Source organism: Dromaius novaehollandiae, chromosome Z (genome assembly GCF_036370855.1).
Source record: "Dromaius novaehollandiae isolate bDroNov1 chromosome Z, bDroNov1.hap1, whole genome shotgun sequence".
NCBI classification, from domain to species: Eukaryota; Metazoa; Chordata; class Aves; order Casuariiformes; family Dromaiidae; genus Dromaius; species Dromaius novaehollandiae.
The window spans coordinates 75,063,912-75,085,522 of NC_088132.1; the positions used below are offsets into that span (position 1 = coordinate 75,063,912).

Genomic DNA, 21,611 nt, shown 5'->3' on the forward strand with positions numbered 1-21,611 from the left:
TGTCCCCGCCCCCTCCCCGCCTCTGCGTCGCCCCATTCGCTGGCTGCGGGCGCGAGCGTTTGAAGCGGGAAAGGCGCCGTTGCCATGGGGACGCGGCCTAGCCGCCGCTGCCGTAGCCTGCGCGAGGGGCCGGCGCGCTCCGGCGGCGCCGCGGCCGGTGAGTGGCTCCAGGGGCCGCGGGCGGGCGGCGCCGGCGCGGCGCGGGACGGGGGGGCGCTCCCAGGCACGGCGGCAATGCGGGCGGCCCCGGGCGCGGCCCGGCAGCTGCCGCCGTGGGCTGCCGCGCTCGTAGCGAGCTGGCCGGTCCCCGCGTGTCGTCGGGGAGCTCCCCGGGGGCCGGTGCCTACCTGCGCGCTGGCCCTGCGCTCGCGGCGCCCGCGGTTACCTGATACCGCTCGGCCTGGAAACTATGTGGGGTTTTTTTTGTCCCCTCATTTGCGGTACAGACGCATCGTACAACAAGCTGCTCGTTTGTAGCTGTGTCACCACGAGCAACGCCCCGCCGCGGCGCAGAGCGCCTCTGATCCCCCCCCTGAACTGCAATATCCGACCGGCTGGTGAAACGTGGGGGCTGCTTCGGGTGGGGGAAACTGTAAATACCAAGTTCACCAACCTCGGGGCTAAATCCAAATCGGGGAAACTGTGAATATGCCGAGTTTCTCGCTGCGGGGCTAAATTCAGTGAGCAAGTCCCCTCTGAGCCCTCAACTATGCTCACAGATGCTCGGCAGTTTGCCTTGATGTAGTCACAAAACTAAATAAATACTGAAAGCCGTTTGGTAAATGTTACCCACGAGAGACATGCAGGCACAATTTTCAAATAATCGGCATCCTAATATAACTCGTAGATTATTTTCTTAGCTGTGGTTGAATATTAGACACTTCCATTTCCATGCAGCTGTTGTGTTAAGCAGTTGTCGGGTATCAGCTGTAGGAGGGAGTCTCTTCTGCTGAGGTCATCAGTCTATAATTAGTATGAGATAACGATTATAACAATTGCCAGTCTTTTGCAAATTAAAAAAAAAAAGTACTTTATTTGAAAACAAAAAACCCCAGTATTTAGTTGTGGCTTTTTAGTTTTTTTCAAAGAACTTTGAGATTAACCGTAGATCCAGTAACCAGCTCTGTGTTAGGTATACCTGTAGCAAAGGAAGTAGGAATGTTGACGAAGGGAGAAAACATTCTTTTACATGGTCCAGCTGTAAAACATTTATCAGTTAACATTACTGATACTCCTCCCTTTCCAATTACTTTTCTTATACAGAAGCTATAGATGCTTGTCTATTGCTAGCATTCAGTTTTTTTCCTCGTATCTTCAAAATGGTCTGCTACAACACTTGTCCCAACAACCAACAGAATATTTAATCCATGCTGTGTACGTGCACAGAAGGTTGCAGTGTAATCCTACAGTCTTACAAATGGGTCTGGCGCACTGATCAGTGTTGCAAACTGTTTTATAGTTCACAACCTGCTGCATTTGGTCTTAAACTAAAATTATGATTTTGTTTTATAGCAGAGACTGGCTCTTATTATGTGTCTTGTGCTTATAAAAGTGCAACCATGCCATGACTCTGTTCTTCACAGGAATAGTCTAGTATTCAAGGGAATGGGGGTCAAAATGATTAAAGGTAAAACATTTTGTGTGGTGTCCTGGAAAAGCAAATTAGCCATTCTCTTCTGGAGGGCTAAATCAAATTTGGCTATGGAACACAGTTAAAAATGAGCTTAATGTTCGGAGGAATAAGAAACATAGATGAATGACTATGGCATGAGTTAATAAGTCTTTTCTCCATTGCAGGGTTCTCAGGAAGGATTGGTTTCATTCTAGTCTTCTTCTATGCCTCAAAAACCATCAAACACCTTGACGCGAAGGCTGTGCTGAAGATGTGTTTGAGGTAATGTGGTTATAAGTAATGAAGTACAATACACTGGTATAGCTGCAATCGGGAGAGGAAGCATAAGTATCTGCTACATGTTTTTACAAATTTTAAGTTCTTAACTTTTTTTTTAATAAGGTGTAAAGCAAAGGGTACTTCAGTGTTTGACACAATGCAAAGTCATAGGTAGGAAAATAAGGTGCTGTTAAGATTCAGAAATTATTGCTTCTATCTCATGCCTTTGAGAACCATTCCTAATAAAATTATTTAATGATTAGACCAGAGTTTATGATTCAGAATGATAATCTTACATTATGCAGAATTAAATATATAGTTGCATTAATTGACATTTTAAGGTTTTGAGTGCCACATAAGGTCTCTTCACTTTACCATGATTTCATTTCCTCAGTTTAAAATATAATTATAGTGATACTTGTATAATGTCTCAGTGGTGACAGTCAGGAGTATCAGTGAAAGTCAGCTAAAATTGTCAGGTAAATATGAGTGAGCTATAGTGGGATAACAGTGAATGTGGGTGTTATTATTCAAGTGAACAGTGCCATGAGTTCTTTACTACATCAGAGATTAATAGGGATCAAGATATAGTGGTCTAAGGCTGCTTTATTTGTAAAATAGTCTATGTGGGGATTTTACATGGTTTAGTTTATGCACTGTGACTTACAGCCACTGAATGAGTAGGTTTTTGAAGGCCAGCCTTTTCTCTACTTTGAAAAGTGCATTGAGAATGAACAGATCTGTGTAAGAACCAATTAATAATTGAAAGCATTTTAAAATGGAAGATCATCTCCTAGAGCATAATTTTGTGGTAAGTTTATTTCCTTCAGAATACGTAAGATATAACCACTGGCTTCTACTATTTATGCCTCTTTTTTTCCCCAGCTTTATGCCCTTTCAAAAACTCCCATTACCAAAACAGTGCAGTTCTTCGCTGATGACAAACTATGATATTCTATGATATTATTCTGTGCTTTGTGTTGGTCCCTTTACATAAAATTCTAATACTTTTTACAATGGATATGTACCCATTACCAGAGCCTGGCAAACTTTTAAGATCCTTTCAAGACTCCTTTGCCTAAGAAATAAGTTATAAAGAACTCAAGTTTGCCACATAAAGACAATAGGCTGACTGGTCCCTAATCCAGATATCCTACTGTTTAGACATCTTATGTGTTTCAGTGGTAAGGTATATCATTACCAACTGTTATTCCTTCACAGATAACTTGTGCATTAGTAAATAAGATGCTTTGAACTTAACTGATTTCACTGTTTGCATGACTAACCTGCTGCAGCACCTTGTTTGAGCGGAATGTGAAAATTTCAAAGTGAAACTGAATCTTTCTGCCAGTTAAAATGAGAACAACAACCCCTGAGCCGCAACAAATTATACTCTATGTTACAATACAGATTGAATGGAAAATTCTTAAGGCTGAGGCTATTTGACCTTGTAATTGGAGAATTCTGCTTCCAAATTGACTTCCTTCTTCCTCAAAACATATGTTACATCCAACTATTTTAAGAAGGTGAAGAATTCTGTCTCAATCCTGTTTCCAGGGAAGTCACTTTACAGCTTTGCTGGAAACAAGGCTTGGGCTTTGATATTAAGCAATCACTTTGAAGAATGTTGTATTTTTATGCACCAGAAAACAGTGTTGTCTCAATGTGAACAAACAAAATTAGATCCTGACAATAGTTGAGGGAATGCTGGCTGTTACTCATTGTAGAAAAGTAAACGTCTTCCTCTTTTTACCAGAAGATGGCATTATCATTAACAGTTTAGGATTCTTGAAAGCATACCTTGCTTCTTTACAAAGCTAATTTACTTTGAAGAATTGTATATCTGTTTGAGAAACAGTATTGGTAGAGTTTTTTTTATGTCTAAAATATTAGGTGAATTAAGCTCTTCTTTTTAGGGCAGAAAGGCACTCCATTCTTTTAGAACATTGCTGATCAGAAGGCCAGGAGGGTTCATTGTGATCATCTCTTTTGACAAACTGTAATTCCCCTGAATTATCTCTTGTTTGAACCAGACCAAATCTTTTAGAAAACTGTCTATTCTTGAGTTTTAAAATGATCAGAAATGGCGAAACCTATCATGACTTCTGCTTAATTTTTTCCAAGGTTAATTAACTTGTTAATCCTTTATTAGCCAATGTTCGATTTTCGTGGATTGTGAAATAGCTGTTCCATGGATGGAGAGACACTGAAGTTAGTTCCCGGAACCACTTAGATCCAGTAAGATTTATTGTATCTGGGGCAGGAAAAGCACTTACTACTTTCAGGGCCAGCTTCCGTTAGGAAGCAGTTTAGTTGCTTTCATGTGGCACAGAGCCTTAGCCAGTAAACTGTGCAGAGCTGCTTATGTGACTCGGTGCTAGCCTTCTTGTATGTTCTATATTTCTTTTTTTTTCTTTTTTTCTCCTCTCCAGAAAATTATGTCCAACATTATCAAATAGAAGCTAACATGGAATTAGTTTTTGCACTATTTTTTTGGTCACTCTGTACTTAACTGAAGCATATAGAATGATGTAAATATAACTAGGATACAGAGCAAGAATAGGTGAAAGGAATCTGCTCCTTTTATCTAACAAAAAAGGTTTCTTATGGCAGTGCAAGCAAACAGATTTACAGAGAACCTGTTTTATCTTTTTAGCTACCTTATGTAAGAAAGGCATTTTTCAAAAACATAACTCTCCTCTAAGTGAAATCTCAAGTTCTTGTGGAATTGTAGATGTTAAAGAATTTGGGAAATTGTGAATGCTTGTGAAAGGTCTTGTACATGTGAAACTGTTAGACTCTTTGGATTCGCCATCCTCTTTGTGGATTTTGTTTCACCCTCCCTGGATCTAATAATCTCAGCAGCAGCTCTGGCTTTACCTCAAGATTCAGAATTGCGTTACACGTGCATTGAAAAAGTCTTCCTATATAACACTTGCTTTTGTTTTGAAGTTTGTTACAGCTGACTCACGTAATTTTATTATGGTTATCCACTATATACAGCTTAGACTCCAGCTCCAAAATTGTTTTAGTTGTCCTCTAATGCATCTTTTGGCCTCTGTTATATCTTATGCAGTCAGAATTTTAATAGAATCTTTATTGTTTTGTTATTACTATTCCAACCGTGTATGTAACAATTTTAATGATATAAGATCAACCTTGGGGTGATATTTAGTAACTTTATTTTCTTATATAATATTATTATACAGATGCTTGAAAAACTTGCTAAAGAATTTATCCTGAATTACAGGGGAAAAAACTTTAAATAACTTGTTTTTATTGAATGATATTATCACCTCCTAAATTGAGTAAGACTTGTATTTCCTAAGGTCCTAGACTGAACAAACATGTAAGAAGGCAGTGGGCAATGGATATTTGAAGTGCTATCATTTTTCCATTTTATAGAATAAGTAAAAATATCTGCAGATATTAATCCATCTGGATACAAACAGCAGGCAAAAACAGAATAGGAATACATGTGTTTAGAACGGGTTTTTTTCATGTACCTTTCAGTGATGCTTGTTAGTTTTTTGGGTTTCTTGAGAACACAAGTACAGAATTCCAGTAGTGTATGTAGATTTAGATAAATTCTGTGCTTCAGGGTTTGTATATGTTTTGGATATTCTGTCAAGTGCACTTAGAAATGCTCACAAGATGCATGAATTTCAACAGAAAGTTACACTTTAAGGAAACATAAAACCACAACTTTGCTGTAGTTCATCTGTAAGATGAACAGTTCTAATAATTCAACCTTAGGTGTGGACAAATGCAATTTCTTTTCCTTTGGTTAGTTAACCAGAGATAGCTGCAGAACCACACCAGACCACATGCCCTGATATTAAGTTGAGCATCTAAAATTAGGCATTTTACATTCTGTAGCTTGAGGACGGGGTTTCAGTAGCTGTGGCATTTATCAAGTAGACATCAGACGTGTAGGAACTCTGCAGCAGTGAGTAACTGTGTATTGTGCATTTCTATGTATCACTTTAAAATACAATTTCATAAGTTAAAAATTTGCTTCATACTTACTGTACTTCTGTTATTGTTCCGTACTGTTTGACAGTCCAGTGTTTTGGGATTTGGAGCTTAACAGGCTCCTATCCTAACTGCAAATAATGGCATTTAGGACATTTGGGGAAATTACTTCATTAATAACTTTGTCAGCTGTGATGTTTCATGTGAATCTAATATTTCTTTTGTTTGATTTCTTGTAGACTTTAGCTTGAAGATGGCATCATGCCTTTATGAATGCCTTTGTGAGGCAGAACTTGAAAAATACTATCCCCATTTTGCTGCCTTTGGTCTTCAGAAGATTGATGAGCTTGCCAAGGTTTCCATGAAAGATTATAGCAAACTGGGGGTCCACAACATGAATGACCGCAAGCGTCTTTTTCAGCTTATTAGAATAATCAAAATTATGCAAGAAGAGGAAGATGTAGCAGACTTAAACAAGCAAGATTTCCGAACAAGTGGCCTTATTGTTCAGCCTCAGGCGACCAGATCAGGTCCCCGTAGACAACTGCGTTTTGAGTCCTTCTTTGAGAAAAGTGATGGAGCTGTTAAAGACTCTGAGCCTGAATCATATGGTTCGTCTGATTTGATTGCCAATGAAGAGAGGGACAGTCTAGTGGAAATGCTGGGACACATTCAACCACATGATTCAGAGCTGATTAGAATAACTAGAAGAGATCTAAATACTCCTGGAATATGCACAAAAAATAAACTGGACTGTACTACAGTATCTGATGATATTGCTCCTCTCTTGGGGGATTCTGAAACTCCCATAATACAAAGAATAACTCATATTTCAGGGTATAATTACGGACTACCTCATTCTTGTATCAGGTAATAATTCGTCCCCTTTATTTTACCATATTTCAAGTTAATCATAATTAATAATTTCTGCACTGGGGAGGAGAATCTGTCTTTATCAGCTCCAAAAAAGCAAGCTGTAATGCTGCAAAAGTTGTGCAGAACAATGTAAGATCTTATGGGGGGGGATGTATTAACAAGCACTTCACACTCTCCTAGTCTGGTAGAAAGAATCAGTTGAATTCACCAGCTGCTACTTGCCAAGATTTTCTAAGAATAGTTTTCACCATCTTGCAGGATATAAGTCTTTGTTTTCTTGGTGTTTTGGACAGTCTTTTTTTCTCTCTCTCTTTTTTTTTTCCCCCCATATGACTATCTTGAAAAACATTAATTTCCAAAATACAGTGTTGCCTGTTGATGGTAAGTCTGTGAAGTTTTTCCCAGTAAAAATGATACATATGGTGATAGTTATATTTGTTTATAAAGAAGTTTCTGAACTGGAGCTTTAAAAAGAAACAGAATGAATATAACGGGGACTGCATACAGACAGTGGTGAGAGGGAAGCTTTGCAGCTGCTCCCTGAGCACATGATCTGTAACATTCATGCTGTTCCCAGTGTTGCTAACAGGGGGCTACAGTTATCTTGGACCCCTGGTAAATCAACCCTGGAAACATTTTTAAAGCACAAAATAACTTTTATTGGCTTATACTAGGCAGAGTGCCAATAAGCACAGTCTAAACTGACTGCCTTGAGTCAAAAATTGTGATCTAAGAAGATCAGTCCTCAATCACCTACCTCTGAAAGTGTCCACACTTAATAGATGTCTCCCAGGCCTCTCCTCCTAACCTGGTTGGGATCCAGGCCCTAGCTGCTTTTGCATTTAGATCTCGTGCAGATCCTGATCCAGCAGACTGAGTACATTTCTCTCTGCACACATACTAACAGAATTGAGCTCACTGCAATGGAATTGTGGCAGTTTTGTTTTAAAATGCAGCAAAGAGACTGTCATAAGGATCATAGTGCTAACCTTCAAAACGATAACCTTGTGCAGAGGTTCCGAAGGTCAGGACAATATGCCATTTGTGGTTCATGAACTACTTCAGAAGGAGTGCATGTGTTTGATGGCAAGCCATAGCGCGTCCTAGCTTGATGTGGAGACATTATTGGATCCAAGGTGTCCAGTCTGCCTGAAGATCTGTGTTGCCAACCATCCATGAGTGGTTACCACCTCCTGCAGGCAAAGGTAGCTGTATGAGGTGGTGGTGAAAGATAGAGTGTGGGAGGATACGTGGTTGATCACAACTCCCATTGAGCATGCACGTAGCCTCAATGGAGCAGATGCTGTTGCCGCAGTGGGAAGGCACAATGGTGGCCTAGCAGTTAGAGCACTTACCTGTGAAGTGAGAGATCTGGAGAGAGTGAGAGACCTGTGGAGTGAGAGAACTGGAAAAGAATTCAGCCTTGCCACTCCTGCCTTCCAGGAGTGCACTAACCTCCTAAATATAGGGTTGGCATCTTGGTGCATTCTCTGTCTCCTCTGGAAGCCGAGCCAAGGTGCAACAATAAGGGCAGAGTTCACAGGGCCGGAAAGTAGAAGATAAAATATAACCTAATGGACTAGCTAGAGGAGTTTAAGATCCTGAATCCTGCAATAGAGTCATGCTCTCTATTGTTCTCGCTTTCTTCCTTTGTTCTTCTCTTTCTTCTAAGCACATTCTTTTGTGCTTAGCACTTGGGTTCATCTTGTGGGCTTCCTGCATCCTCCTGACATGCCTGAATTTCTCTTTCCCCTGCTTTGACCACTGAGCACATGTTCTGCATTCCAGGCTTGGGGCCAGCCTGCTGGCAGTTGGGTTAGTGGTTCCTGACTTGTGAGTGTCCATCATCTTCACTGAATCCATTCCCATGTCACCTTGGGATTTGACCACTGTTAAGACTAATCTAGTCTACAAATAACCTGGGACAGTGGAGTGATTTAGGGCTGAAGAAAGATAAACAGCTCTTTTAATATGTTTAAGTATGTTTTCCATTTGCCCACAGCAAATGACTTGATTTTCATGTCAGCAGATAGGACGTGGGGATTCTTCTGACTTTTGTCTAATCAGGTTTCTAATGATCTGTTTCAAGGTTTGTTTTTTGCTAATAATATAAAAATATATTTTGTCGTAAAATACAATTTCCGTTTAAGAAAGGTTAACAGAAAATTTAAACTTGAGGTTCAGCATATAGAATTCAAACGTATTCTGTTCCCATAGAAAATACTTGCAATTAAATGTGCATTTGTACAAGAAAGAATTTACGCCCTTTCTGACGTAAATGGAATCACCAAGTTTTCAGTTTTTCCTTTCTCCAGATTTTGTAATCAATCCTTCCTCCTTCAATTTCTTAGAGCGAAACAAAGGCTTTCCTTATAGGTCACCAAATTCAGCCTCTGGTGAAATGAGAGGTAAACTTTAGAGCCTCAGATCATTTGTTGACAACATCTTGGGCCCAGTGATATCCCTAAGCTTATAGGGGCTCATAAGCTAAAGTATCTTATTTCAAGTATCATGGTCTTTCAGGAGAAAAAAGTTTCCATCTAAATACAGGGCCTGATCCTGGTCGGCATAGGAAAGCCATACTAAAATTAATGGGAATACAGCTACGAGTAAAAATTACTTGTGTGAACTCCTTAAAGACTACATCGTGAGATTTATATCTGCATACTCCGTGCTTCTGGGGAATCATGCAGCACAGCAGCAATGACATTACAAGCTTGTAGTTGTAATGAGATATTGAATAACTTGTATCCTTGCTGTGGTTTTGTTTTTAATTTTCTAGACAACTAGTCTATGTTGGTTTTTAATCACTACATTAAGAGATTTTGGAAGGGCATTTGGATAGCATGGCAGAAACAGTACTTTCAGTCAAGCCAGGGCTTGATTAAAATGATTGTTTCTGACAAATTGACATTCAAATCCAGGCAGAAAATCATTATTCATTTGGTTGAAGACAGCTTGAAAAAGGGAAAGGTGAAATGAATACATTTTGGTTAAATTCAAGCATATTCCATATGCTGCATTGCAAAATGATTTACACAGCAGTTTAATTAATAAAACAAGAAATGACTTCATGCATGTGAGGTGTCTGGAAGGGAACTAAAGGAGACTTGCCAAAACACAAGAGCACAACTTTTCCTGTTCTCTGAAAGAGCATAGTTTTTATGGTAAAAGGAACAAGTTGGATAGAAGACCAATGAAGAGATCAGTATTTCAAGTTTTCTTTGAAGTGAATAGGAACATGGTGATACTGTCTAGTTTCCTAGTCTGAGACATCTACTTGCAACCTGCTGGACAGCCTATAATTGAATGAATGAAAGTCAGTATAAGGGGAAAAGCAACCAAATATAACACTCGCTCCTTTTCAAGATCTATTTAGACTTCTTTCTGAACAGAACTAAGTGACTAATAATGGCTGAGAATAATTTCAACGAGAATAAGTTTCTTTAAGTGAAATTGTATGTTTTGCCAGCTAGGATCTTATGTTTGTGGACAACTGAAGATATGCCAGTCCAGCAACAAGCTCAGGAACAGAGCTGTATAAACACTACTATTATTTTAACAAAGTGCACAAAAGTTATGAGTCTGTTTAGCAAAAAACCAGCAGAAACTCCACCATGTCACAATGAGGGGTTTTTGGTGAGTGTGGCAGAAATATTTATCTGGTAAAGCTAGAAATCCAAGTCATATTTATGCATATTCTGCATTGTGTAGTAACCCGTTTTTAAAATACGAAACTACAATTTTGTTGTAGATCGAGTACCTCTGAGAAAGAAACTCCGTGGACAGAGAGTGAAAAAATCCGAGTGTGTGTCCGAAAACGTCCCCTGGGCCTAAGAGAGGAGCGACGTGGGGAGGTTAATATCATCACAGTGAAAAATAAAGAAACCCTACTTCTTCATGAGAAGAAGGAGGCAGTTGATCTCACCCAATATATTTTACAGGTAACATCTTGCATTTATATTTTATATTTTATGGGCCAGTCACTTGCATGATAGGATAAAGCAAATTGTACTAATGGTGAGCACAAACAAGAACCACCTTGGGATTTCAGTGAGGAGAACCAGAAAAGGGCTGTCTATATTTCTTGCATAAAATAGGTGGTGGGCTCCTCAGTCAGCTCAGCATAACTATAATCGAATTGCTTCTGATTTGTGCCAGCTTGTGGCAGAAAGCTTGAGAATTTTAAGTCCTCAAAAGCATGTTTCTTGCAGCTTCCTTTGCACACGACAAAATAAAATCCTCTGCTAAATGCCATTGTTATAGTAGAACTGCCTGCTGCAGAGTCCCCTCATAACTTTCCAGGGTCATTCAGTGAGGAGTTTCCTTTTCACACTATTTCAGCACTGTAGTTTGTCTCCATGAATCACACATGCCCTCACCCCCTCCACTTCTTAGTTCTCAAATGGTTCTGAAAATTAAGTTCTCCTTTGGTCTTTGTTTCTAAATCCCAAGGATCTTGTGCTGTCATAGTTCAAATTCTCAGTTTTGACCGACAGCACCAGGAACAGAAGTGATTTCTAGAGAGCAGCAAGCCATATTCACTCTGCTGTATGTGTTATTTTTACAGTCTGGGTCCTGGGAACAACTGTTCAGAGTATCCAGTAGAAAAATCAGTTTGCAGTGCTCTCGGGCCTGGTGCATATACCACCTTTTACAGTGTGACACATGCAGCCATTCCACCCCCCCTCCCTCCATCTGACTAGCTATATTTGGCATTTGTGTGGTGCCTATCACCTTGGTATCTCAGCACTGAAATAACTGCTAGTTAATTTTGTTCTGGTAATTGAAATCAATATTGTCCAATCAGAAGTATGCCATAGCAAGAAGGACGTATCCATGCTGTAGGACCCTGGAGTACTTCCTTGCTTCCAAGTCTGGCTGCTCACCCTGGTTCCTACAGAAAAGAAGCCCAGCAGTGCAGACCGAACAGGAGCTGGGGCATGCTCCAGCCCTGTGGCCTCGGGACCCAAACTGCAGGCCTGTCACAGAGCTTATCTGCCCAGTGAGCCGGCTGTAGCTGCTGAGACTCCCTGGTTTCATTTGCACATGTGCTAGTGTGGCTTGTTTGTGCATTGTTGAAATGATTATTGGTCCCGGAGACTTACTACATTAATTTACCATGCACTGTTTCATTAGAGTGCAATGTTAGACACCAGTCCATGGAAGCTTTTTTGGAAGTGCGATGTATTTATGTGACTGTCCCCACAAAAAGCATCCTTAATGTAGAAGGACCAGATCCAAAGTTCAAAATGAACTCAGCTGCAGCCTTTCTAGAGACCCTGCTGCTTTGGATCAGACCTTGAATACTGGAGGCTTTTTCCTCTGCCCTCTTCTGAGATGATGCAGTCCAGCTTTGCTTAGGAATAGTTTAGTCTTCTCTGGCACAAAAAGGGTTTGAGTCTGGAGAACAGAGACAGCTAGTCACAACTGAGGACTAATTTTGAGTTCTTTTTACTGTTGTAGTCTTACTGTACATCTGTAGGCTGATTCATTTCAGGAATAGATGAGGGTTTTTTTATTAGTTTTCTCCTGCTTTTTGTCATAAGGCTTATGTATGTTCTGCTTCAGAATGATGGAAGATTAGGGCACCTTCACTTTCCTTTTTTCTATCTACCCTCATTCTCTTGACTGATTGTAATGGTGTGTTCCTGCATATGTGATGCTGCATGTCAAATTTGCCAGGTCACTTTGGACCTGATCCAAAGCCATATGAAGTCACTGGAAAGACTTCTGTTGTTATAACTTGTCTTCTAATGGGGGTGAAGGGGAAGTGAGACGTATTCCTTTTCATGTAAAGCTCATGTTTATTTTTCAGCATGTTTTTTATTTTGATGAAGTCTTTGGGGAGTCATGTACCAATCAGGATGTGTATATGAAGACAGCTCATCCTCTCATTCAGCATATTTTTAACGGGTAGGGCATCAGTGCATACTTTTGTTATTTTCTGCCTTTTTGTTTTCATATACTGTTTTAATTCAATTTCATATACTGTTTTAATTTTCCTTTTACTCATTTCATCTTTTGCAAATACGTTCATTTCTCCTTTTCCACATGTCCTTCCCCATTTAGAATGTCTTTGACTGCAATTTTGACAAAATAAATCAGGAAAAAATTTCTTCACACTCAGTGAAAAGAAATGGAAATTGGGCCTCAGCTATAACAAGGAGACAGGATGACCTAATTAGAACAAAAAAAAATGGGTGTCAGGATTCCTGGAGTCTAGTCTATGCTCTAACAAAGACTTCTGTGTGGTATAGCACAAACTGTCTAGTTCCTTGGTTTACTCATCTGTAGAGAAATAATATTACCTCTTTCATGAGATGGTTGTGAGATATTTTTGCATGTATTTGTACAGTTCACATGGAAATAGAAACTCTAATAAGCTTGTAGTTTATTTTAATTTTATTGATTTATATTTTTAGAGGGTTAATTGTGTAATTACATGCTTCCTGATTAATGGCAAATTGATGGTGGCTTTACATGGGTAATCTTATTTTCACGCAGTGTAACAAGCTTGAATATAATTATATTTTGAGTCTTTGAAGACAAGAATGACATGCCCATGCTGAACCCTTACAAAATGGAGCTTTCCGTTGCTAAAAATCTGAGTATCAGCAGCAGAGACACAAAGCATCATGCTCTTGAGGAAAGGAAAGTGCAAGAGGGAGAATAAGGTTTATAGCCTGCTGTGTAATAATAATCACTAAAGGCACAGATTCACATTACAGCAAAGTCTGTAATGCCACCAAAAGAGACGCCACTGTGTTTTCTCAGCTTCCCCCTGCTTTTCTGTCCCTCCTGCCACTTTCCCTTCACTGGCATTGGGTTTCATCTGACCCCATGATGAACTAATTCAGCAGTCTAAACTGGCAAGAAGCTATTCACTATCTGTGCTGCAGTCCCACATTTTACCCACTTCACTGCAACCAGATACTAAGCCAGCCAAAAAATGCTTTAAAAAAGCATATCATCTGTTCTGTGGTATTTGTTTTTCAGCTGATTTGGTTCCCTGAATCTCTTCACCTCATAGTTGTGAGTGCCAGTGCTTGTACTAGGGCAAGGATGGGAAAGGGAGGTAGGCATGTGGTAACCTCAGCTTAAATGGGCTTGCAAGGCTGCAGAGCCATATCCTGAGACCTACTTGACATTTTATGTGCATTGCCCTTAAAACGTTGAAGTAACATGATGACAAAGATGCAGGAATCTGGAATAAGCTGAGACTGTGTTTTCACTAGGTGAAGTGAGGGTAACTAACAGCTCTCTGCCACTCAAAGGGAATGATCATCTTCCTTTCCCTCCTCCTAGCCACATTCCCATAGGTTACATGAAGCCAGTTTTGACATATTTCATGATCCTCCAAGAAGCTTGCACTGAAACAGCAGAAAACTAACCTGCAAAAAATTGGAAAGCTTTCTGCTGTTTCAGTACCATAAAGTCAAACGTCAGAGCCAGCAGAGAGGATGCTGTACGTCACACAACTGAAAGCAGAGGAATGGAAGAGCAAAAGCTTCCCCTAGGCAGCAACTAGTTGCCAGATTGACTTAGCTGCACGCAGGGCTGCAGTTTGTGATAAACTGACTTTGCTCAGTAAATTATAGTGCTAGGGCGTTAATCTTTGAGGATGCTGTGTGTTAATACAGAACCTGACTTCGGGCTGTTTCGCACCTTGTGCCACAGTCATTTTTCTCTGTGATTCATAATCAAAAGGATTCCCATTCATAATCCTACAAGTTCTCTGTAGCATCTAAGCAGTTGGAAAAAGAATAATGTATTGTTAGCTTCTGTAAATGCATTTTTGGCATCAGGAAAGAAGGAAGAGAGCCAGCACTCTGTGACATGCCAGCTCTCCATAGGGTGTACTTGGGTATTGCTGTTAAGTGTTTTGCAGTTTCCCAGATGGAGATGCAAACCAAACCTCATTGCTAAGGGTCATCTCTCTATATAGATATTTACGTTGCAGAATCCCTTTTAATAGACATGAATACATCAGATGTGGCGCTAAAAATATAACTTATCATTACAGAGGCAATGCAACCTGCTTTGCATATGGACAGACTGGTGCTGGCAAGACTTACACTATGATAGGTACTCACCGGAACCCGGGACTCTATGCCTTGGCTGCCAAGGACATCTTTAGACACCTGGAAGCACCACAGTCAAGGAAAGATCTCCTTGTGTTAATCAGTTTTTATGAGATCTACTGTGGACAGCTTTATGACCTGCTAAATGGAAGGAAGAGGTATTTAAATAAAGAGACATATCGCTGTAAAACTAGGGCTATGAATTGGTTGGTTACTGTTTATAAATCATTTTGTTACTGTTTTGTGCAATTACATTTAATATATTACCATTTATAATCAATTTTATTTATTTATTTAGGGTTCTTCCTGGGAGTTACTTAGTGAGAGAGGAGGGCAGAATCTGGCACTAAATACTGTGGCATTGATAGGGATTACTGGTTTGTGTTATTTTTATAGGAGGAAAAAACAAGTAAAAATGAGGGCCCTGTCTGAGATATGAACTTGCACTGTTTTGCTTATGCTATAATATGCATAATATAACAGCTAAACATCTGCAGGTAGAGAAGGAGCCTTCCTGTTGCCAGAAGTCTTTCCAGTGACCACCGTTGTGTGGTCCCTGTCTTTCCTATGCTCGAACATAGCCTCTGGCTGCCCCTCCTGCGGTGCAAATGGGGCTTAGGCTCTTGTCAGCTGGAGGCCTTTAGCATTCTTGAGAGCAGTATGCTGAGACCATCCATACTGGAGGGCTCAACAGGGAGGCTCTCTACCTTGAGGACTCAGCCTCCGCTGACCTATTTCTGCAAGCACCTCTGTGAGTGTGTATTCCCTTTCTCCAGAACAGTCTTGAAGGATCTTTTTAATATTGAGTGAGAGTTCATGGACTTCTCTTTGGATATAAGCCAAGTAGCGCAATCTGCTGTCAGGAGTGGTTTTACTGGGGAAGGCAGAGAGTATTCTCTGCATGTCCATTAGCTATTTTACACATCACTGATGGGGCAGATTAAACCTTCTCCCGCACCTATGTCATGGCTATGTTCTTCCTGCATAGTGTAATGTTTACTTCTGTGTGATTCATAGCAGATTTGCTCCATACTCTGACTCTATAGCTATGGAAGCTGCTATAAAATCCATGCCATGCAAAAAGCTTGAAAATTTGGACAGAGCATAAGTTACACAGTCTGAACTTCCTAGAAAAGGCCTGAGGTGCAGTTTAAAGAGGGACAGGAACTCTAAAATGTAATTTGTCTGCTTCATTATATTACTGCCCCCTATATTAGCAGAAATGCATTGCATTGCAGTGAAATATGAATAGTGCATATTATAAATGAAATAGCTCTTTAGCTCTGAAAGTAAATGACAGTGTTATCCCTCCCCTAACTGGTAACCTTGATACATTGCACATACTGTCGTAGCACTGACATGTTTCCATTGCTGCTCTTTGAGACTTCAAAAGTTTTCTTTCTGCAAGCCATGTTTCCCTTTCAGACTTTTTGCAAGAGAAGACAGCAAGCATGTCGTTCAAATAGTTGGACTGCGAGAGGTTCAGGTGGACTCTGTAGACCTACTGTTAGAGGTAACCTCTATACCAGTGCTTATTTTGTCTTCTACAGCTCAATTCAGTAATTTGTGAGATAAGTCATTTACAGAGAAGATTGTTATTTGTTGTGTACTACATGTGTATGTTCCTGTTGAAGGCTCTGACCTTGGCAACCTCAGCAGAGCATCAAGGAGCACTGTTAAAAGTGCCTTTATTTGGCAGGCTTCCTGGGTCACTGTAACTGGTGTTAGTGACTTGTGAACTGTTGATTTAGAGTTGCTGCTTCTGCTGCCACACCTTAAGGGAAGACCTTTGCCAAGAAACAGGCTGCTGTCACTAAATTAAATAGTATCCCAGCAAAACAAACTCTGAAAGATCTTAGATGACTCAAAATGGATTTAAAGTCTAAACACAACTCAGTACACCAAGTAAGACAACAAAAGGTGAGAAGTTCTGTGGGTGTGAGGGTACAATTTACAGTTGGGCAAGCGTAGTTGGTTAGTTTATTTTTCACTTGTTTGACAGATCCATATTTTTCTCTAATGTGATTTCTTTGGCTTCTATGAGCTTATGTTTTCTGTATGAAGGGTATGTGGATGTGGGAGAAAAGATACATTTGAAAATTAATAAAACTAGAAATTAGAAAATACTTAAGATTGAGATACTGAACTGAGTTAGGATTGAGGCGTTATTTACACAATGCAAGATCAGAGTCTTTAAACTGTAGTTGATGTTCAGCACAAGCAAGGCTTCAGCCTACCTTCCCTGGTTGGCTGAGCTCTACAAGAGCATTAGCAAATTTTCTGCTCTGTCCTACAGTAAGAAAGCTGGTTAAATCTGCCTTCCATTTTTCTTGACTTTGCATAGTTTAATTCCTTTCTCAGTAAGGAATTGTAAATTAAAAGTGCTTGATAGTGTAATTGACTCATTAAAATTGGCACAGTGTTGCCCACTTATACTCCATTTAATTTTATTCTTTATCCTCTCATTAACTCCAAGCTTCAGGACATGCTGGTGATGCTTCTGCAAATTAGATTGTAAATCTGCTATATGGTTGATTAACACATTCCTCTGTGTTATCATATTCCACACACAGAAGAGCTATCAAATGACTTTATTCTCACAGGTATCTTGGCAAAAACTAATTTTGTATTGTCCACAGGCTCTTTTGAAAACGGAAATGTCACTAGCTTGACTCAGAGCTTTTGAATAGTCTGCAACAGATATATGGGAAGAGTCTTGAATACCTCTGCGGTTATTCAGTATTCATTGAATTGAATTCATTGTTGGCTTTGGTTCAGAAATTTTCTGTGCATTTAGCAGTGGTATAATGCTCAGGTGCTGCCACGGTTCATTATGTTGCTGGCTGAGACCTGACTGGCCACTGAAAGGCATGGGTAATGTGCATCTGTCAACTGAAACCATATTGATTTTTCTAGATTAAGATTTTAATTTGTTCTTGCTACCAGAAACAAAGTTAATGAATCTGTTTTATGAGTGTCCTGCTGTAGTTATTGCTAGGCTTCCTGCGATAGTCCTTAAAATTTTGCAAAAGAGAATTATTTGAAATTGTATCTTGAAGGTGCTGTTGCCCTTTTGCCATGCCTCTGCCCTTTGTTTTCTTATTTTGTTGCTGACCTTGAACATAATTGATGCTTTAGCCTTGCTGCTTACTCTGGCATTATTTCTTTTAGCTGTGAAGAAATGTTTTGGCACTTTGTGTCTTGTTATAGTGTATGCCTCTTCATTTATCTGGGTAACAATACCAATCTGTGACATAAGAAATTAAAACAAAAAAACCTACCACAACAACAAAACCACAACAATTACTTGGTCCCATGAGTGTCTGAGGTTACCTCTGCAACCTACTTTCTTTCATTTTATAATCTAGATATTTTGCAAATCAGAGTGAATATGCAGTGCAACAACTTATTACCTGCAGTACACTCTCTGAACTCTGTAGTGTCACCACAAGCAAATCCATATACAAAGTTCTGAAAGAAACATTGGAAGGGATTCAATCTAACTTAGCACCTGCCTTGCACCAAAATTTCAGGGCTGTAATGAAGTGTTCCTTTGAATGTAACCTAAACTTAAGAGTGCAGGATCTTTTCTTGAGAGACTGTGTTTTTATGTACAAATTACTTGGATTTTGTTCCCCTTGTTTTCCAGGCGATTTTGAAGGGGGGGAAGGAACGTAGCACAGGAGCTACTGGAGTCAACTCAGATTCCTCTCGATCTCATGCTATCATCCAGATTCAAATTAAAGACTCAGCCAACAGGACATTTGGAAGGTAAGATAAGAAACAGGACTGCACAATCTGGCAGATATGCAACGTTGGTTACTTGCTGATCTGCACCATCAACATTTGATGAGGAAGTCAATCTCAGGAACACCCAGGAGGCAAACTGAGAAGAGATATTTGAGTTTGTGGGTAACTGTAAGTTAAACCAGAAGACAGGGTTCAAAGGGGCTTTGAGAAGTTTCATAACTCTTTTTCTGCTCCAAGGAAAAGTGCTTGAGCCATTTCTGGCAAATGTCTGTCAAACTTGTTCTTAAAGATTTCCAGTGAAGGAGTTTTACTGCCATCTTGAGACAATCAATTCCATCCCTTCATCTTCAGTGTTAGAAAGCTTTTCCTGTCTGGCATTAATCTGGCTGAAGGTAGATATCTGCAGTGGTCTCCTCTACACGTGAGCTCATCACTTTTGAAGTCAGTGAAAAGAAAGAGCCATTTCTGGGACCTGATTCATCCCATTCTGCATAGTCATCTAAAACAGATCAGATGGAGTTGCCTCTAAAAGCATCTTTCTCTCCTAATTGTCTGTAAAAGAAGCCTGGGGTGACTAGCCCGGGGGGAGGTGTTTCCATTTGAGAAGTCTCCCTTTGGTCAGAGGAATCCTAGTAATTCACCTAAACCCCTCTGATAGCTTGAGCATGTGACACTGATGCTATCTGCAGCAGACAAAAAAAAAAAAAAAAAAGCAGTTTCCTTCCTCTTATGGCAGCTGTTTTACATATTTAAAGACTGTAATTGCGTCTTTTCTCAGTCATCTTTTCTCCAGACTAAACAACCCCAAGAAATAGTCTGATTAAAGATGTCTAGGTGTTTACATTACTGCTGAGTGTCCAAAAACATGCTGACTTACCCTCCCAACAAATAAGATGCAGTCTTGCTCTCCGGGATCTTATTATAAATACAAGGCAAAATGTTAGAGCAACAATAGTGGAGAGGCAGGCTTGGAAACAGACGTGTATGTGGTTATGTACGTGTGGCATGTGTGCTGTTTTTTTGTTATTGAAAGAGAAGTGGAACTGGAGTGGGGAAAGGATCCTAAAATATGCCCATAAGAGAAGTCAGAGCTGTTCTAGAATATGAGGAAAGGCAAAGGAGAAGACACAGTACAACAGTCAGTAGAGTACCTGGCATCCAGAACTAAGGAATATGAGAAGGTCTAGTAGAGATTTGAGGAAAGAAGGGAATGGGAGCGGTGAAAGCTCAATGTATTACTTACTATACTGAAAATTTCCGTACATATTGCCCTGAATTCCCATTTGGCCTAAGCAGATGTCTGTTTTACCTGGAAGGAGACTCAAAAAGTTTACAGTTTCTTTAACTGTGTTCTTAGGAAGCTACAAGCGCAATGATTATCTAGAGAGATGTATGCTTTACACTTCAAATAGCTTTACTATAAAACTGTGGAGCACTCTTATCGCATGCAATTAGACTGTCTATTATGACTGTGTTAGTGCCAGAATGCTCTGACACTGTTCCTGTAGCTGCTTCTATGCTTATTTTGATGCCTCAGATATTTCCAGTAGTTCTCCTTGTTCAGTGGTAGTTATTTCTAAGCATTCTTCTGATGTCATGTGTTGCTATCTCTGTTTTTTTTTTTTAAAAAAAAAGAAAACAAGCCCCTAAGAGAACTGCAAATTTGTTTTTTCTAGGATATCATTCATTGACTTGGCTGGCAGTGAAAGGGCGGCTGATGCCAGAGACTCAGATCGACAAACAAAAATGGAAGGAGCAGAAATAAACCAAAGCCTTTTAGCAGTAAGCTACTAGCATGTCTGGGGAAAGTTTTGTAATTAATATTTAGTGTGGGTTTTAAGTTGCAAAGAAACCACAGAATAGCGGGTGTATGGATTGCATGGAGGGGGGGAAAAAAATCCCACCTGAAGTACTAAGTGTTCCCAGTTTAACTTTGATGCCTGAAAGACAATTTAAGAGGGAAAAGATTTTATGAGATGAAAATCAAGTCTTTCCAATGCATTCTTAGAGCCAGCCAGGTAACATAGCATAGAAAGTACTAGGTATACTATTATAGGTGTCTCATATTTTATATGGAAATTTTATGTCCCTCTTACTTACAGAGAATATTAGCTTGAAATTGCCTTATTTGTTTCCTAAAAGCACATCTGTTCCTGCTGCTTATTTTCACCACTTGAACTCAGACATCTTTAGCAAATCAGGAAGAAAAGACTTAAATACTCAAGAGCATAGGATACAGGGGTTCACCTGTGGGTAGAAAGGAACAGGAGGAAATGCACTCTTGATGTAAACTGTCTTCTGTAAGTGTACACAGTAATGTAAAGAGGGACAAGGAGCTGAGAAATGCCATCTAAGACAAAGCAGAAATGCCACTAGTAGAAACTGTGCAGCAGGCTTTACACGCCCTTTAAATCAAACGAACACAGCTCACTGATGAAGTGAGGACCTCCCTAAATGAGGAAGGTGATATGCAATCAGAGAGTGTGAATCAGCAGTGCAGAAGTTACTGCACACAACCGTCATTTGTTTATGCTCTTAGGATGCAGTAAATAGGGCTTGACTTGTTCTGCTTTGAAAATGGAAAATGCTCTTTTGCACAGAGCCTTTCTGACTATGGAATAATAGCATTCATACTGGGAGATAGCATGTAAAGCAAATGTATTTGCGTGCTTCTCACTTTCTTGAGTACTTGCTGGTGAATAACTGACTGGCAAGGGAGTCAGGATCTGAATTAGAGTCTGTTGCTTTTCTGTGTGACCCTCAGTTACAGTGTGTCCCAATTTATCCGTTTGAAATACGGAGATGATTCCTGAGGACCGAGGCTTAACATAGGTTTGTAAAACTGTTTTAAAAGGAACTTTTAAATGAGACTGTGTGTATTATTGCTATTGTGTGAAGCCAAGTAAATACCCGGCAATCTACCAGTAGCAACAGAATTAATTAGTTAAAAGCCATCTTTGAGTAAGCCTATATGATCTGCAGTCTATAAGAACTCAGCTCTATTTATTTATGATCATAATGTTCTCTTCTGGCCT

General features: G+C 39.8%; 1 protein-coding gene across 4 annotated transcripts in view; it reads left to right on the forward strand.

The window, feature by feature from the left end:
* The first annotated feature begins 24 nt into the window (after nt 1-24).
* The window catches only part of LOC135324940 (kinesin-like protein KIF24), a 34,067-nt gene continuing 12,480 nt past the window's right edge, over nt 25-21,611 (forward strand). The window contains exons 1-9 of one of the 4 annotated variants that reach the window (XM_064502073.1): nt 25-157; nt 1,798-2,702; nt 6,106-6,736; nt 10,497-10,686; nt 12,561-12,658; nt 14,769-14,984; nt 16,252-16,339; nt 18,476-18,597; nt 20,253-20,358. In XM_064502073.1, coding sequence (XP_064358143.1) covers nt 6,120-6,736; nt 10,497-10,686; nt 12,561-12,658; nt 14,769-14,984; nt 16,252-16,339; nt 18,476-18,597; nt 20,253-20,358 — 1,437 coding nt within the window. In that variant the 5' untranslated portion in view covers nt 25-157; nt 1,798-2,702; nt 6,106-6,119. Of the gene's footprint in view, nt 158-1,797; nt 2,703-3,097; nt 4,130-6,105; nt 6,737-10,496; nt 10,687-12,560; nt 12,659-14,768; nt 14,985-16,251; nt 16,340-18,475; nt 18,598-20,252; nt 20,359-21,611 lie in introns of those variants that run through there. The other 3 variants (XM_064502074.1, XM_064502075.1, XM_064502076.1) reach the window with 3 other exon arrangements.